Source organism: Podarcis liolepis, assembly GCF_965112155.1.
Source record: "Podarcis liolepis genome assembly, chromosome: 17".
Classification (NCBI taxonomy): Eukaryota; Metazoa; Chordata; class Lepidosauria; order Squamata; family Lacertidae; genus Podarcis; species Podarcis liolepis.
The window spans coordinates 43,603,182-43,621,094 of NC_139571.1; the positions used below are offsets into that span (position 1 = coordinate 43,603,182).

General features: G+C 48.1%; 2 protein-coding genes across 3 annotated transcripts in view; one reads left to right on the forward strand and one right to left on the reverse strand.

Moving 5' to 3' along the window:
- The window catches only part of CFAP91 (cilia and flagella associated protein 91), a 24,900-nt gene extending 18,643 nt beyond the window's left edge, over nucleotides 1-6,257 (reverse strand). Inside the window, exons 1-3 of one of the 2 annotated variants that reach the window (XM_083481724.1) lie at nucleotides 6,096-6,257; nucleotides 1,367-1,443; nucleotides 915-1,072 (exon numbers count right to left, since the gene is read on the reverse strand). In XM_083481724.1, the coding sequence (XP_083337850.1) occupies nucleotides 915-1,072; nucleotides 1,367-1,443; nucleotides 6,096-6,201 (341 nt within the window). In that variant the 5' untranslated portion in view covers nucleotides 6,202-6,257. Of the gene's footprint in view, nucleotides 1-914; nucleotides 1,073-1,366; nucleotides 1,444-5,939 lie in introns of both variants that reach the window. The other variant, XM_083481725.1, reaches the window with a different exon arrangement.
- A 3,479-nt stretch (nucleotides 6,258-9,736) lies between these two features.
- Nucleotides 9,737-14,066, forward strand: COX17 (cytochrome c oxidase copper chaperone COX17). The gene is made up of 3 exons (XM_083482072.1): nucleotides 9,737-9,894; nucleotides 11,963-12,080; nucleotides 13,743-14,066. The coding sequence occupies exons 1-2, from the start codon at nucleotides 9,770-9,772 to the stop codon at nucleotides 12,045-12,047; spliced, it is 210 nt and encodes a 69-aa protein (XP_083338198.1). The 5' UTR covers nucleotides 9,737-9,769; the 3' UTR covers nucleotides 12,048-12,080; nucleotides 13,743-14,066.
- Nucleotides 14,067-17,913: the final 3,847 nt, after the last annotated feature.

The window sequence follows — 17,913 nt, forward strand, 5'->3', positions numbered from 1 at the left end:
GGAGCCCCATCTGCCGGTGGAACAGCACCTGCTGGTTCCATAGTTTCCCCACACCTGCCCTAAAAGGTTAGGGGTCTGCCCTTGAATTGGCACCAATTATAGAAGCGGTAACAAGCAGCACCTTTTATCGGTTTCATCAGGTTTGCCAGCTATACCCTTTCCGAAATAGGCCAGACCTCACCAGAGTCATTCTCACTCTTGTTACCTCCGGGTTTGATTACTATAATGCATTCTCTGTGGGGCTGCCCTTGAAATCAGTCAGAAACCTCAACCACTGACATATTCCCTTTGGTCTGAAGTTGTTACACTACAAGTCAATGTCATCGGTTTTGGGCTAGACAAACCAATGATTGGTCTGTCTCAGTATTAGGCAGATTCCTATGTTTCCATTGCTTTAAATATTGTACATCTAGCTTTCTTGGGTTTTCTGTCCAAATGAGGCAGGATAAAAAATGAAGCAGAATTCTTAACAAGGGTTGTCAGGTCTGTGAAACTGGTGAGAAAAGCTTCTGTGCTGAACTACATACATTGCAGTAAAATATACTGTGCATGAAAAGTATAGTGTAATATATTATGTCCTCATGCTCTATGACCTCAGCTTTGAAATGACGCTATTTGGTTATACCTATATTTGGCCTTTTCCTAGAGCCACCGTCTGAAAAGTTTTGCTGTACGTGAAGTTTGTGATCATGGCAAAGAGATGAGTAGTCTGACCATCATCAGCACTGAAGTGAATGAGCCACACCGATAAATTAAATTAAAGTAAAAAATGGTTCTTTGTTTCTGCAGCCATATTTAAGCTGGAATTAGGACTAAGCTACATTAATGCCAAGGGCTGACCTACTTTGTGGGGAAATGTACCTAAGGCTAAACAGCCATTTTAAAAAACATTTACAACTCCGGAGGGCCCTTACCTAGCCAGCTTCTGAAGAGCCTCAATGCGCCGTTCTGCCCTTCCTCTCCATCTTCGGTCAATGAATGGGGGAACAGGGTTTATTTCTTCTAATTGCATAGAGTATGGTGGATAGTGAATCAGGTTACTGAACATGGTTTTAAATGCTGGCACTTTCCTCTTTTTTATATGGAAAAAAGATAGAAAAGGCAAATATTGTAGGTAAATATATGGAGAATAACAGCACAAGAGCTAGTATTTGTGTGGAAACATAACTATTGGGAAAGAACCGGGATCTTGATCTCACTACCCACTACCGCTGACCACTTGACAGATGGGCAGGGCTGTCTACTTGTCAACCTCTGGATGCCAGCTTTAATGGACAGATTTGAAAACCCTCTAACTGTGCTTCCAGTTCCTCCTTTGCCTTGAACAAAAACTGCAAGGCTCCCTTTAAAGACTGTAAGCACCTACCATTTCATCGTGAAGCAGATGAGACTGGACTGTTGCTTGTGCATGGTCTCTCTCACTTGAAAGTGTATATAATGGATCTAAAACACATATAAATACAGTAAATAGAAGCATTTTCATTAAACTTATGAATGAATATTAGGCTGAGTGATAACATATAGGACCTTTCCCCTTCCTCCCAGCTATTCTTTCACTTTGAAACTGGTGACTCAGATGAAACATTGCTACCAACGAGTGCTCACAGTGCCTCACCGCAGACACCAAGACTGACTCAAACTAGCCTTGGCAATGGTCGGGCTCACCTGGAGTCTGGAGAGCAAAGTGCTGACCCCTGATTTGCCCTGCCCTTCATGGCAGCCTCTTTTCTTCACCCCTTCCATGTCACGTCTGCCATGGAACATGAAGAGGCATGTACCTTTTAGCCCCTCCTAGTTTCCTTGTGGCACATCTGGCTGGTGGGGGGAATGTTGTTTATAATAGTTGAACCGGGTTAAGCACTGTGTCTGTTTTATGTGACACTCCTGGTCAAATTTGTGTTTCACTTCCCATTGTTTTCCTGTTTTTAGAGAGGTGCACTTAGTGTGTCACTTGCTGTGTAAGCACTATGGTGTTTAAGGGCCAGGAAGCAGAGGAGCTATACAGCTAAACAAAATACAGTAAGATTGGGGAATATAGTGGGTTTAAGTTCCTTTTTCCAGCAACCACATGGGCAGGGGGAGAGGATCAGACTGGGATGCCACAATAAGAAGCTGGTGATGCTGTTTACAGCACTCATGTTGGGGTGCGTGTGTGTCCAGTTGAAGAAACAGCTGTGGAGTGTGGGGAGTACCTTTTCCCATTCTTTGGGCCCCTTAGAAAAATAAAGAAACCTGGTATACCTGGAGCTGGTTGTCGAGTGTGCAGCTGAATGGGGCACAGCTGTGGGCAGCCTGTGGAAGTACCATCCACCTTGGGCTTGCCCACATAAAGGAAGTCTAGGGTGAGAGACTAGGGTGATGTCTGCCGTTTCCACAAATGCTTCTTGTTGAGAGACTTTTAAGGGTGAGCTGAGAGTTTATCTGGACCCTGGGTGAGAACCCAGAGATTGAGAGATGTTTCAGAAGGAATATATATATATATATATATATATATATATATATATATATATGCAGGTTTTGGTGTCCTCGGGTGTCTTCCCGTGTAAAAGTTGGGGTGTCTAGGCGACGTTTCGACGAGGTCTCACTCGTCATCTTCAGGCTGGTGCTTTCGGCTTCTTGTTACTGGAACAGAGCGGGATCTCAGTGTTTGAGTTCCTATAAATACTGTAGAGGGGTGTGGTGTATTGCCTCAAAAGTTCTGGGCAGAGGGGAAGTTCCCAGGCTAGTGTTCTTTTCTTCTTTTGTTCCTTAATTACTTGAGGGATATCTTGAGTGATTTCTTGAGTGATATTCTGAGTACCACTTAGGTGGGTCATTAGGTGTGGATTAGTTGCTAAAGCCTTCGTGTCTTGACCTCTTGAATTTGTGAAGAGTTTTTCTGGGAAGATGGCTGTACTGCACTTAGTTGTGCTTTGGCTTGGCTTCGTGTATAGGGGCGAGCTGTGGTTTTGTGCCCTGTGCCAGCCAGATCTGTGTAGGGATTGCAGGGGGGTGCAGCATCCGGAGTTGCCACTATGGTTTGGTTACTGGATGGTGTCTGTAATTTATCTGTGGAGAGGGTCTGGGTTTGGGTCTGGTGTGGTTGATTGGTGGTGGCGTTCTGTGTGCCTCTGGATCTGGTGTCGGTTTTTGTGGGGAGGGCTAATTTCCAGATGTCTGGCAGGCGGGACGTGTCGTCACGCTTGTTCATGTTGTGAGGGTGTTTCTCTATCTCGATGGCTTCCATGATTATTCTCTTGTGGTGATGTTCCATGTTAAGGAGCAATTTGGAATCTGCAAAATTAATTTCGTGTCCTGTTTCTTTCATGTGTTGGAAAAGAGAGGAAGATTTTTCTTCTTTTTTGACGGCATTCTTGTGTTCTGCGATACGTGCATTTATTCGTCTGTTTGTTTGTCCAATGTACGTGGCTGGGCAGACTTTGCAGGGTATTTCATAGACCCCTTGGTTTTCCAACTGGATTTTATCTTTGGGGTTTCTGAGGATATTGGCTATTTTTTGGTTGGTGCAAAAGGCTGTTTTGATATTGTGTTTATGGAGGATTTTGCTAATTTTATCTGTAGTGCCCTTGATATAAGGAAGGAGGGCCATGCCATTGTTTTCTTCCGTGTCTTGGTTTTTGGGGGGTGTTTCTTTTTGGATTAGCTTCTTAACCCTGTTTTGCTGGTATCCATTGGCGATTAACACATTTGAGAGATTCTGTAACTCAGTTGTCAAGTGGTCTTTGTCAGCCAGGCGTTTGGTTCTGGAGATGAGGGTCTTGGCTACGGAGTTTATTTGTGCAGGGTGGTGGTGTGATTGAGCATGTAAGTAGCGGTTGGTGTGTGTTTTTTTTCCGGTAGATAGTGTGTCCTAGGGAGCCATCAGGTTTTTTGTAGATTAGGACGTCAAGGAAGGGAAGCTGGTTGTTGGCTTCTATTTCCATAGTGAATTGTATTTTGGGGTGTAGGCTGTTGAGATGTGTGAGGAAGCTATCTAGTTTTTCTTTCCCGTGTGGCCAAATTACAAAGGTGTCGTCAACATATCTGAGCCAAAATTAATTTCGTGTCCTGTTTCTTTCATGTGTTGGAAAAGAGAGGAAGTTTTTTCTTCTTTTTTGACGGCCATCACCAATCAACCACACCAGACCCAAACCCAGACCCTCTCCACAGATAAATTACAGACACCATCCAGTAGCCAAACCATAGTGGCACCTCCGGATGCTGCACCCCCCTGCAATCCCTACACAGATCTGGCTGGCACAGGGCACAAAACCACAGCTCGCCCCTATACACGAAGCCAAGCCAGAGCACAACTAAGGGCAGTACAGCCATCTTCTCAGAAAAACTCTTCACAAGCTCAAGAGGTCAAGACACGAAAGCTTTAGCAACTAATCCACACTTAATGACCCACCTAAGTGGTACTCAGAATATCACTCAAGAAATCACTCAAGATATCCCTCAAGTAATTAAGGAACAAAAGAAGAAAAGGCACACTAACCTGGGAACTTCCTCTCTGCCCAGAACGTTGGAGGCTATACACCACACCCCCTCAACAGTATTTATAGGAACTCAAACACTGAGATCCTGCTCTGTTCCAGTAACAAGAAGCCGAAAGCACCAGCCTGAAGATGACGAGTGAGACCTCGTCGAAACGTCGCCTAGACACCCCAACTCTTACACGGGAAGACACCCGAAGACACCAAAACCTGCATTCCTGTACCCGTGAAAATCTACGAAAGCATATATATATATATATATATATATATATATATATATAGGTATTAATGTAACATTTAAAAATGTAATAGTTTGCTTACGTTTTCTGTTGCTTCAGTTTTTTGTACACCAATTAGAGAAAATTTTAATATATTAAACAGTATAGAAATTAAATCAGTCAATCAATCAAATCAGTTGTGCTACCAGAATAAAAAAAGGTTGAAAGGAAATATAATTTTCTTGCTTATTTGGATGAGGAGCGCCGTTAAAAGGCTGTGATACAAAAAACAGAAAACAGGTAAATAATATTGATTACTGCTTGCATCAACCACATCAGTGATGGAACGGTAAGAGCTAAATGTCAAAATGTGTCAAAGAGTCAGAAAAACTGGTGGAAAGAATAGCTTCCCAAATGACTGTAAGGGGGCGGGGGGGGGGCAATAACAGGATAACTATAGGGGAAATAAAATCTCATGCCAATTTGCATTTCCAGGAACCACATTGGGGATGGGGAGTGAAATGCCTAAACATAGTAAAACAGGTACATAGTTACCTGTGTAAATTGATGTTTGCAGCCAACACATTAGAGCAGAGGTGTAAAGGTAGCAAGAAAAAACCCACAAATTCCACTTTGCAGCACTCACCTCGGGCAGCGGGGGGCAGTGGCAAAGACCAGTGTGATCTAACATGAGTTACAACGATTGATTGAAATCTCATTGGTGACGACTTTTTTTTTTAAGCTGGAAATGAATATGATCTCCTGTCTTCTGCACTCACTGGAAGGGAGGGTATAATCCGCCTTTATTACGGCATGTTGTGGGCGCTGCTCCCATGAAGCACAACTTGGAACATCTTGATGGGTGCGCTTTAGTCTTAATTCTATTCATGTTTAATTGTATTTTCAAATGCTTATTCCCCTCCCCCACGTTTTTAGCTGTTCTTATTTTTATCTGTACAGAAAACTGCTTGGGAGTTCTTGGGAGTCCCTTTCAGGGGGAAAAGCAGGGTATAAAAATAATAACAAGAAGGCCACTTCCGGTGCTGCCTTTAATGCAAATACCTGTCTTTTTAATGTATTTCCATGTTTAATTGTGGTTGGGGTTTTTTAAACGATTGCCTCCCTCCCTCCCCCCATGCTCTGTTTTAGCTCTTCTTAGTTTTATCCGTAAACTGCTTGTGAGTCTCTGTGTCTGGGGGGAAAGCAGGGTATAAAAAATATATATATTAATAATAATAATAATAACCATGCCACTTCCTGCGCGGTCTTTATAGTAATTATCTGTGTTTTCAATGTATCTCCGCCCCCCCCCCAACCGCCCTGTTTCCAGCCGCCCGCCCGGCGCCCCTGCGAGGGAGAAGGCGGAGGACAGTCTCGCTTCCCGGCGCTTCCCGCGAATCACCGTAGAGGAAGTCGAAGGCCCGGCTGGGCGCCACGGCCCTCCGGTAGCGAGCCCCGGGGGGCGCCCCGGCCGCCGCCGCCCGGCCCACCGTCACCGAGCGGCTCATCGCGCCCTTGGCCGCCCGGCGCCGCGCTAGGCCCAAGGCGTCGCCATAGCAACGCCGGGACTCGGCGGGGAGGGGGCGTGGCCGGAAGCCGGAGAGATAGGAAAAGGGCAGAGGAGCCGGAGGGGAGGAGGGAAGCTGGAGGAGCCGGGACAGCAGCCCCGAAATTAAGAGACGCCCCCTTCGGGGGAGGAGAGCGAGGACAAACCTTGTGGTTGTTGAGTCGTTTAGTCGTGTCCGCCTCTTTGTGACCCCCTGGACCAGAGCACGCCAGGCACTCCTGTCTTCCACTGCCTTCCTCATGCTGGTAGCTTCGAGAACACTGTCCCACCATCTCGTCCTCTGTCGTCCGCTTCTCCTTGTGCCCTCCATCTTTCTCAACATCAGGGTCTTTTCCAGGGAATCTTCTCTTCTCATGAGGTGGCCAAAGTACTGGAGCCTCAGCTTCACAATCTGTCCTTCCAGTGAGCACTCAGGGCTGATTTCCTTCAGAATGGAGAGGTCTGATCTTCTTGCAGTCCATGGGACTCTCAAGAGTCTCCTCCAGCACCAGAATTCAAAAGCATCCATTCTTTGGCGATCAGCCTTCTTTATGGTCCAGCTCTCACTTCCATACATCACTACTGGGAAAACCAGAGCTTTAACTAGACGGACCTTTGTCGGCAAGGTGATGTCTCTGCTTTTTAAGATGCTGTCTAGGTTTGTCATCGCCTTTCTCCCAAGAAGCAGGCGTCTTTTAATTTCGTGACTGCTGTCACCATCTGCAGTGTCAAACCTAGGCAGCATCTTAAAAAGCAGAGACATCACTTGCCCACAAAGGTCTAAGCTTGTGGAACTTCATCCCTAGGGGGACCTGGGTTGCCTGACAGTTTCCCCCCTCTTTTTTACAAGGCAAGTAAAGCGATGTTTAGGACATCGGATATGCAGTGGTATCTCAGGTTAGGTACTTAATTTGTTCCAGAGGTCCGTTCTTAACCTGAAACTATTCTTAACCTGAGGTACCACTTTAGCTAATGGGGCCTCCCGCTGCCGCCACACAATTTCTGTTCTTATCCTGAAGCAAATTTCTTAACCCAAGGTACTATTTTTGGGTTAGCGGAGTCTGTAACCTGAAGCGTCTTCATCTTCAACCTGAAGCGTCTGTAACCCGAAGTACCACTGTAATGCTTGTATCCATGTGCTGCTTAGTACTGTGGTGCCTCGCAAGACGAAATTAATTCGTTCCGCAAGTTTCTTCTTCTTGCGAGTTTTTCGTCTTGCGATGCACGGTTTCCCATAGGAATGCATTGAAAATCAATTAATGCGTTCCTAGGGAAACCGACTTCAGACCAGGTCCGGGGACAGTCTGTCCCCCGACCTCTTCTGAAGGCTGGGGGGGGGGGACAAGGGCATTTTAAAAAACCCCGGGACAGCGGAGGGCTTCTCCGCTGTCCAGGGCGATTTAAAAGCCCCTGTGAAGGCAGGCAGGGGGGGACAAAGACTTTTGCCCCCCGCCAGCCTTCAGAAGAGGTCCTGGACCTCTTCTGAAGGCTGGCGGGGGCGAAAGTCTTTGCTCCCCCCGCCTGCCTTCAAAAGCTGTCCGGCCAAGGCTTCGCGGACCTCTGCCCGCCTGCCGAAGCCTGCGCGCGCTGACATTAGCGCGCCCAGGCTTCGCGGAGCGCTCCGCCAGCAGCGGCAACGCTGCCGCTGCTGGCCGAGACTTGTCCGCCTGCCGAAGCCTGCGCGCGCTAACATTAGCGCGCCCAGGCTTCGCGGAGCGCTCCGCCAGCAGCGGCAACGCTGCCGCTGCTGGCCGAGACTTGTCCGCCTGCCGAAGCCTGCGCGCGCTAACATTAGCGCGCCCAGGCTTCGCGGAGCGCTCCGCCAGCAGCGGCAACGCTGCCGCTGCTGGCCGAGACTTGTCCGCCTGCCGAAGCCTGCGCGCGCTAACATTAGCGCGCCCAGGCTTCGCGGAGCGCTCCGCCAGCAGCGGCAACGCTGCCGCTGCTGGCCGAGACTTGTCCGCCTGCCGAAGCCTGCGCGCGCTAACATTAGCGCGCCCAGGCTTCGCGGAGCGCTCCGCCAGCAGCGGCAACGCTGCCGCTGCTGGCCGAGACTTGTCCGCCTGCCGAAGCCTGCGCGCGCTAACATTAGCGCGCCCAGGCTTCGCGGAGCGCTCCGCCAGCAGCGGCAACGCTGCCGCTGCTGGCCGAGACTTGTCCGCCTGCCGAAGCCTGCGCGCGCTAACATTAGCGCGCCCAGGCTTCGCGGAGCGCTCCGCCAGCAGCGGCAGCGCTGCCGCTGCTGGCGGAGACTTGCCGGCATGCCTCTCCTGCCTTCAAAAGCCATCCGGGATAGCGGGAAGCGCTTCCCTGCTATCCCGGACTGCTTTTAAAATGCTGGCGCTGGGGAGCAAAGCCTTTCGGCCCCGCCAGCCTTCCTGGACCTCTTCTGAAGGCGGCGGGGGGGAAAGGCTTTGCTCCCCACCGCTAGCATTTAAAAGAGGTCCCCGTTGATTTCCCTATGGGCTTTCGTCTTGCGAAGCAAGCCCATAGGGAAATTCGTTTTGCGAAGCGCCTCCAAAACGGAAAACCCTTTCGTCTAGCGGGTTTTCCGTCTTGCGAGGCGTTCGTCTTGCGGGGTACCACTGTACATTTGTCTTCCAGTAGTGGGTCAGCTCTTGATCATATCAGAGACACCGCTGCTAATTTCTCTTTGGGTTTTTTCTTTTTCTTTTAGGAGAGGAGAGGGAGGGAAAGGAGTCCAGAATTCCCTTAGCTTTTAAGTTTGCATTTGTTTGCATAGCATCGTCAGCACGCATAGGACTTCCCAGAAGAATCCTGCCTTGCAGGGGGTTGGACTAGATGACCCTCGTCATCCCTTCCCCTCCACAACTCTAGGAATCTATGAGGACAAGAGGGCAGGCCGCTTGTTCTGAAGAGCTTGCAGTCCCAAATACAGTAACAGTGTCAGAAGGCATTTTGGAGCGTAATACTTTTCTTTTTTGGGGTTTGCTAAATATTGTGCTTTATTATTCCATTGAAAACAAACCAACAAACCAACTCCGCTTCTCGCTGAAGTTGTTGCCCCTTCGTCTGCCTTCTTTCATCCTTTCCATTCCTGCGTGACATGGCCACTCTTTTTAGAAAAGAAAAGTGGACATAAACGGGGGGGGGGGTGGATAAAAAACCAAAACCCTTCTTGCAGCTGCAAGATGAAATACGGGGTCTGATCCTGTCAAGGTTGGAGGCTGCTGGCTGACTCCGCCTAGTTCTGTCTCCTCTCCATCCCCCTCTGGCCAAACCGCAAAGCAAGGCGACTGTGCCGTCGTGTCTTTTTCTTTTCTTTTCTTTTGCTGCAATAAACCCTCGCGCAGCTCTGGAAGCCGCGTCCTCCCCCCTCTACCATTTCGGGACTCTTTGTCCGCTCTGGGGCGCGCGCAGGCGCACTCCCACCGACATCCTCCCCCTCGCCCGGCGTCCAATGGCGAGCCGAGTGTGGCGGAAGAGACGGCGGAAGTGAGTGGAGAGACGGACATCCGGCGCCGGGGCGGGCGGGCGAGCGTCTTTCTGCGCCTGCGCGACCGGCAGCCATGTCGACCGTGGCCCCCCGCGACTCCCCGGGACTCCCGGCCCCCGCGGCGGCCGAGCAGAAGCCTCCGGCCTCCCTCAAGCCCTGCTGCGCCTGCCCGGAGACCAAGCGGGCGCGCGACGCCTGGTGGGTAGCGGGGGCCGGAACGGGGGCGGGGGGGCCTCAATGTGGCCCTTGGAAGACTCAGGCCGGGGGCCTGGAGCATCCGCGCCCGCCTGCCTGGGGGGGGACGGGGGACCACAGATATAAAATATATTTATTATTATTATTATTATTATTTATTATTATTATTACAGTGGCACCTCGGGTTAAGAACTTAATTCGCTCCGGAGGTCCGTTCTGAACCTGGAACTGTTCATAACCTGAAGCACCACTTTAGCTAATGGGGCCTCCTGCTGCCGCTGCACGATTTCTGTTCTCATCCTGAAGCAAAGCTCTGAACCTGAAGCACGATTTCTGGGTTAGCGGAGTCTGGAACCTGAAGCGTCTGTAACCCGAGGTACCACTGTATTTATATGCTGCCCACCTGGCTGAGTTTCCCCAGCCACTCTGGGAGGCTCCCAATCAAGTGTTAAAAACAGTACAGCAGAGGAGAGCTGTAGCTCTCCTCCTCCTCCTCCTCCTCCTCCTCCTCCTCCTCCTCCTCCTCCTCCCCAAAGGCGCCTGGCCTTCTGGATAATTACATAATTAGGCACGTGCGAAGTGAGCAGAAGGAAGCTGAGCCACTGCTGGAAATGGCCGCCTCCCATCCACTTCCTCCTTTTCTCTTGGGTGGACTTGCCATGTGCACTATTGCCTTGGTGCGAGAATTGTAGAATTGCAGAGTTGGAAGGGACCCAGGAGGCGGGTGGCACTGTGGGTTAAACCACAGAGCCTAGGACTTGCCGATCAGAAGGTTGGTGGTTCGAATCCCCTCCTGTTGCTCGGTCCCTGCTCCTGCCAACCTAGCAGTTTGAAAGCACCTCAAAGTGCAAGTAGATAAATAGGTACCACTCCGGCGAGAAGGTAAACGGCGTTTCTGTGCGCTGCTCTGGCTCACCAGAAGTGTCTTAGTCATGCTGGCCACATGACCCGGAAGCTGTACACCAGCTTCCTCGGCCAGTAAAGCGAGATGAGCGCTGCACCCCCAGAGTCGGCCATGACTGGGCCTAATGGTCAGGGGTCCCTTGACCTTGACCTTTAAGGGACCCAGAGGGTACAGAGCTTTCCAAACTTTTCATGTCAGCAAGACACTTTTCTAGACATGCATCTTTTCACAACACAGTAATTCGGTTTTACTAGCAAACTGAGGTCAAACTTGTCATTGAAATTCTACTCAATAGCGATCCAGAGCAGATTCCAATGTATAGTTAGCAGAGTAAAAACTTAAACACATTGGAGGATTTCCCCAAAATAGACCAGAGGCAATTAATATTTCATCCAGGAGATCTTTACTGCTCCTGAAGGCAAATTAGCATAATGGCCACAAATCCAATACATTCAGGATTGGCACTGTTCATAAGAGATCCAGTTGCAGCAGACGTCACTTAAACTTACAAATAACTTGTAACGAGTCTAAACCTTAACACTAAGCATACTATGTACGGAACACCACACCAGAAGGAAAACAGATAGAGAAAGTGAAACCCGGGCTCCTTCTGGCCCTACTTTTATACAGTATTACGTCGGGTTACATATGCTTCAGATTATAGACGCTTCAGCTTACAGACTCCACTAACCCAGAAATAGTACCTTGGGTTAAGAACTTTGCTTCAGGATGAGAACAGAAATCGCACGGCAGCAGCAGGGGGCCCCATTAGCTAAAGTGGTGCTTCAGGGTAAGAAGAAGAAGAAGAGTTTGGATTTGATATCCCGCTTTATCACTACCCAAAGGAGCCTCAAAGCGGCTAACATTCTCCTTTCCCTGTGGGGTGAGTGGGGCTGAGAGACTTCAGAGAAGTGTGACTGGCCCAAGGTCACCCAGCAGCTGCAGGTGGAGGAGCGGAGACTCGAACCCGGTTCTCCAGATTATGAGACTACCGCTCTTAACCACTACACCACACTGGCTCTGTGAACAGTTTCTGTGAAAGAACAGTTTCAGGTTAAGACATTTGTACCAAAGAGTGCCGTCAATTCCAGGCTAGTCTTCCTCAGCGCTGATCAAGTCAGCTACCTAATTTGTGAAATTACTTAATTGGGGAATTTTGTCTTGCAGCATCATCGAAAAAGGAGAAGAACACTGTGGTGCCCTTATTGAGGCCCACAAGGAGTGCATGAGAGCCCTGGGTTTCAAGATATGAGCAAGATGAAGCACACACCTGAATGTTTGGAAGGTAAATGGGAGTCCTCTTGCAGCGGTGCCATTTTTCAGGGGAAGTGCAGGCTGGTAGCTGTCAAGGTAACGCTGCTACAGCAGTTTAACCCCTGTGGGGGGAATTGCGACTCTTCAGGACCCGACCTACTTAATTCAACCATGGCGTGTGGATTTGCAGTTCTTTACCACTGCATTTGTGACTGACTGTTGTGTGGAAGATGGAGATTGTTGTGTGATGTCAAGGACATCAGCAGGTTAGAGCTTGTGATATCTACAACACTTCTGTAGGTCTACTCCCCCTTTAAATTTTGTAATATGCTGTGGCACTGCTTTTTAAAAAAAGTTTTTATAGAGTCTCAGAACTTTGTTCTACCACTGCAGCATTAAACTAAATGCAGTGTTTCAACACTACACTGAAACCGTGAGGTTTCTCCGGAGAACGATCATAATGATGCGAAGCCAGGGTGGAGTTGTGGCTGGGTGTTGGACCTAGAGGACGAGGGTTCAAATCCGTGCTCAACCATATGAAGCTCGCTGGGTGACTTTGGGCCAGTCTCTTTTTCTCAGCCCAGCCTGCCTCACAAGGCTGTTTTGAGGATAAAATGGAGAGGGGGAGAAGTGTCTGTGCCACTTTTGAGCTCTTTGAATGTGGTAAGGTAACGGTAAAGGGACCCCTGACCATTCGGTCCAGTCGTGACCGACTCTGGGGTTGCGGCGCTCATCTCGCTTTACTGGCTGAGGGAGCCGGCGTACAGCTTCCAGGTCATGTGGCCAGCAGGACTAAGCCGCTTCTGGCGAACCAGAGCAGCGCACGGAAATGCTGTTTACCTTCCCGCTGGAGTGGTACCTATTTATCTACTTGCACTTTGACTTGCTTTCGAACTGCTAGGTTGGCAGGAGCAGGGACCGAGCAAGGGGAGCTCACCCCATCGCGGCGATTCGAACCAACAACCTTCTGATCGGCAAGCCCTAGGCTCTGTATTTTAACCCACAGTGCCACCCGCGTCCCACTTGAATGTGGTATATGAATGTAATAATAAAACAAACGAGGGGTCATTACCATGATAATACCTTTTAACATAGTAAACTTGCCCTTGCAGATTTAGGCTTGTAAAGAATTTAAAACAGGAAGTTTGGAGTAAATAAACTTCCTTTTATAAGTACTGTGAATATACTTTACCAAACACCTTAAAATTGTTGGGCAAAAATGTCAATTTGTCTACTTTGTATGCCTGACAAAAGCAAACATTGGATGACTGATGCTTTTAGATTTGTAACATGCCAGGAGGTAGATTTTGTTAAATGTAAGGGAAATTTAGCACTGGAACAAGTTGCAGACTCTCCTTCCTTGGATAGGCTTCTGCTAGGTATGCTTTGGGTACAAACATTCCGTCGAAAGTTTGAAGTATATGGTCCATTGTGTTAACCTTCCAAGTCCAGTAAGTCTTCAAAGTCACTGTGGTTAAGTAAAACCGCCAGTTCTGTGGTGGCAGATAGTGGTGATGATGGTAGACGTAAAATAACTACAAATAAGGCATCAATTAATTCTTGGTATGTTTTACTTGCAGGCATTGCTTTCATTAACTTTCCAACATAAGTTTTAGAGGAACATCATTGCTAATAGATGAGATATATAGCTAAAGCTGCTTCTTATTGGACCTTTTCTCCCTTTTCCCTCTAGGTGATTTGCTGTTGAAATATTAGTTTGGGGACTTTACTCTTCATGGCTGCTTGAACATGGGTGTTTATTTATCAGAAGATGAATTTATTGGGGAAAAATACGATGGATTCTAAAATCAGAGGAGTGTGTTGAGTTACAGTCTTCTTCCATGGCTGGATCCTGCCTAAGTGATAATATGAGAGATTCTCCTGAATAAACGTTTGAACACAACAAAACTGGCTCCTGTATGATGCAGTTGTATCTGGGAAACTCTGTCACCACCCTCCCATGTATTCACTGGAATTAAATATGCTCAATCAATAAAAACAAAGTTGGCTGAATTCAGAGATGCTGTTGGATTGGGCAAGTATGTGTTCCATTGCAATCTGCCAAGCTCCTTTTTCAGCAGAGGTCAAAATCAATTTGTAGATTTGCTGTGTGTAGGCTGCATGGCTACCCAGCTGGGTAGATGGACATTGTCAGGGGTTCAGGAGCAGAGACGCAGAGAAGGGAGGAGACAGAGAGCGAGGGGGAGGAATACGAAGGAAGGATGAGTGGGGATGACGACCCGAGATCACCGAGCCTGTCTAGCGAGTCCGAGGATTCCCAGAAGGGAGCGCCAGCAGCCAGAGCAAGGGGGCAGAGCAGGGGGACACCCCAGGAAGAAGGGTCCAGAGAGGGATCAGAAAGCAGCAGTTGGAGATCGGGACCCACGTGCCCAGCCGGGAGCAGCGGGGAGAAAGGGGACCAGATATCGGGCTCCGGAGACTTTCAGAAGGAGGGAGGGCATGAGTCAGGAGTAGTCACGCCCACCTCGGGGAGCGAGGAAACGATCAAGAGGAAAGTGGAGAGTTGGGCGCGCGCGCCAAGTTCAAATGTAGCGGAAGCTGGCGCAGTCAGCAGCCCAGAGAGTGAGCCGGGTCCCAAAGCCCGCCGCAAGGAGGCGGAAGGGTCAGGGGGGTCCGCGTCAGAAGAGAGTAGAAAGGGAGAGACCCAGGGGGGCAGGAGGACCCAGAGACGGAAGGAAAGGCGCAGGAGGTGGAGCAAGGCTAGGGTATTAAGCTGGTGCGCTAGAGGCGGAGACTCAGACGGGTCTTCGTCGTTCTGACCTAGAAGAAGTAGGGCTGCACGTTGCAGTTTGGAAATGGAACCTGTAATCCAATAAAGACTCTTTGAAACTGAACGCTGGCTGACTTGGTCCTATGTGAGCTGGGACTGGGCGGCAGCCCTGACAGACATAATAATACTTTGTGTGTGAAAAATATAATTCATGGGTTTCAGCATTGTGTAACTTACCTCTCTTGAGAAGGGGCTGCTGTAGTAAATCCATAGCGAAGCTGCACAAATGTCAACTGCGTAGTTGGGTGGTGAAGCTGGGCTGGTTGGCTTGTTTTCTTTTATTTGTTAGATTTGTATTTAATCTTTCTGTCAGGGCTTTCAGGGTAAGATGCAAAGCTTTCCAAGTGACCTTATATTGAAGTGCAGGGCAGGTCCTGGCCTGTGTCAAGTTTGTGGATGGAATTATTTTGTTAATAAATAAATAAAATGAAAGCTGCCTCTGACACCTTCAGACTCTGATGCATGTAAAACAGAAAAAAGACACTTGAAGACATTCCAGTTCTTGTAAATTTCAGGGAATACTAGTCTACTCAATATTACGGAGTCAGAATTAGCTCAATGTAACCCTTGTTTTTCTCCTTACCTGAGAGCAGCTGCCTGATGGAGTTCAGTTTTCTGTGGAATCGCATCCACTGGCAGTGTTGCTTGAGCAAAATGTGCTCCTACAAGTTGATGCGCCAGATTTTTATTGGTCTCTCCCCCCTCCCCTCCCCTTTGCAGTGTCCTTGTCATGTCCTATTATATCTAGAGGGTCCCTCAGGAACAGCTTTTGGGGTGGTGCCTGGGCGTTAAAAATCAGTGGGGGGTTCACTAAAAATCTGGTACCCAACTTGCAAGAGGAAAACTTAATTTTTGCTCAGACAAAGCCACCATGGATACAACCAGTGTTGTTTTTTTACTAAAAATGTTATGGGGTACTCTCATTTTCACTCAAGAAAATCATCATTTTATAGTTCAGATTGGGAACAATAAATACAGTAAATGGACAAAAGTATAAAGATTCACAAAATGTTTAGGGGTATTCATACCCCTGTGTCCCCCCAGAAAAAAAGCACTGGATGCAACAGTAGCCTTCTGCATTCTGATAGATTTTCTGTATTTTCCACTAGTATTTTTCCTTGAAGTCTGATAATAGATTAGAATTTCTAACTCTCACACAAAGGCCTTATGTATGGAAATCCTAAATTCTGAAATTAGAATAAATTATTAGGACAATCTTATATTTATTTTGGTGCTGGAGGAGACTCTTGAGAGTCCTATAGACTGCAAGAAGATCACACCTCTCCATTCTGAAGGAAATCAGCCCTGAGTGCTCACTGGAAGGACACATCCTGAAGCTGAGGCTCCAGTCCTTTGGCCACCTCATGAGAAGAGAAGACTCCCTGGAAAAGACCCTGATGTTGGGAAAGATGGAGGGCACAAGGAGAAGGGGAAGACAGAGGACGAGATGGTTGGATACAGTTCTCAAAGCTACCAGCATGAGTTTGACCAAACTGCGGGAGGCAGTGGAAGACAGGAGGGCCTGGCGTGCTCTGGTCCAGGGGGTCACAAAGAGGCAGCCATGACTAAATGACTAAACAAGAATATTTAATGGCTGAAGACTTGGATAAGGACAAATGTTTGCCTGGAGCCTAAAGACATTTAATGATGGCGCCAGGCGAGCCTTGAGAGAGCCACCATAGAAAAAGCCTGTTCTCCTGTCACCCTCCAAATCTCTCAGGGAGGGGGACACAGAGAAGGGACTCGGGTGACAGGTGCAGGGTCTGGGTCGGTTCATGTGGGAAGAGGTTTGTCCTTCAGGTCTTGAGTCATGGAAGGCTTCAATGGTCAGCACCAGCACTTTGCATTGGGCCCTGCGTACCTGTTCCCAAAGAGGCCAGGCAAGATTAAAGACACTTCAGATGTTCTGAGAATACTGAGATCTTTGCACCCGAAACTTACTTTGGATAACTTAAATCTGCAAGGACATGTTATCTTGCAGTGTGTGAGGTGTCTTTTGTCCCTCTTGATGAAAGGGTCAACCTAATATTTTGTATTCAGTGACACAAAACAATTATCTTTAAGGTGTGCACCAACCATAATTTCTTTAGGACATTGTTTTGCATTTCAAACTCTTAAAACTCCAATCCTTGCATACTGCCACTTGTTTTCAAGGAAGCCAAGAAAAATGTGAAGTATACCACACTGTTGTCTGCTCAGAAGTGTGAGATCAGTTTAACTCTGCGGGTTTTACAGGGTGATTTGAAGTCTGAATACCATCTTAATGCTGGGTTCCTTGTTGCCTGATAGTTCTTTCCACTTCACATAAAATCATGAATGAAAATGCCTTATTGTAGGACGGCCAGCTTCTGTTTTCTTGGGGATCACTCTGTTTTGAAAGAAAGGGAAAAGACTATATTTTAATCCATTTTTAATGGAATAATTTTCATCTCTTTCCGTTTCCCCCCGCCCTACTCAATGCACTATTTACACATAAACCTGCTCACATTCCTGCTCAGAAAAACTACCAGTATATTGATAATGTAAGGTAAGGCTTGTCTGACATTGCTTTGTGACAGCAGCTCAGCTGTCTTCCTATCTCACTGAGAAAGACAGGGATACTTGCCCCCCTCAGACCCCCGGTACTCCAGAGCTTTCGAAACTTTTCACGTCGCTGATACACTTTTTAGACGTGCTTCAGTTCGTGACACAGTAATTCAGTTTTCCTAGCAAAAGGGAGGTTAAAATAACCCATTTCCAGCCCCGGGACGAGCGCCAGGAGCATTTACGTGACACAGCTACACACTAAAGCCGACACATTAAAATGTCATGACACAAATTTGGAAAGCTCTGCTGTGCTCTCTGCAGTCAGACCCAGCACAGCGGTGGCTTTAAGATCGGTAGCATAATTTTAAAAGTGGAAAGTCCACTCCACCGCGTCTGTTGTGTCCTTCTAGTGGCTGAAAAATAGGAATCAAAGCGTTCTAGCACTGGAAGGAAGCAGTTCTGGGGAACACCAAGCAAGAAATGGGACCGCAAAGGAGCTGTTCTTTTGACATATCACTGTTAAAGGTCAAGCAACCTTCCTTCGTTG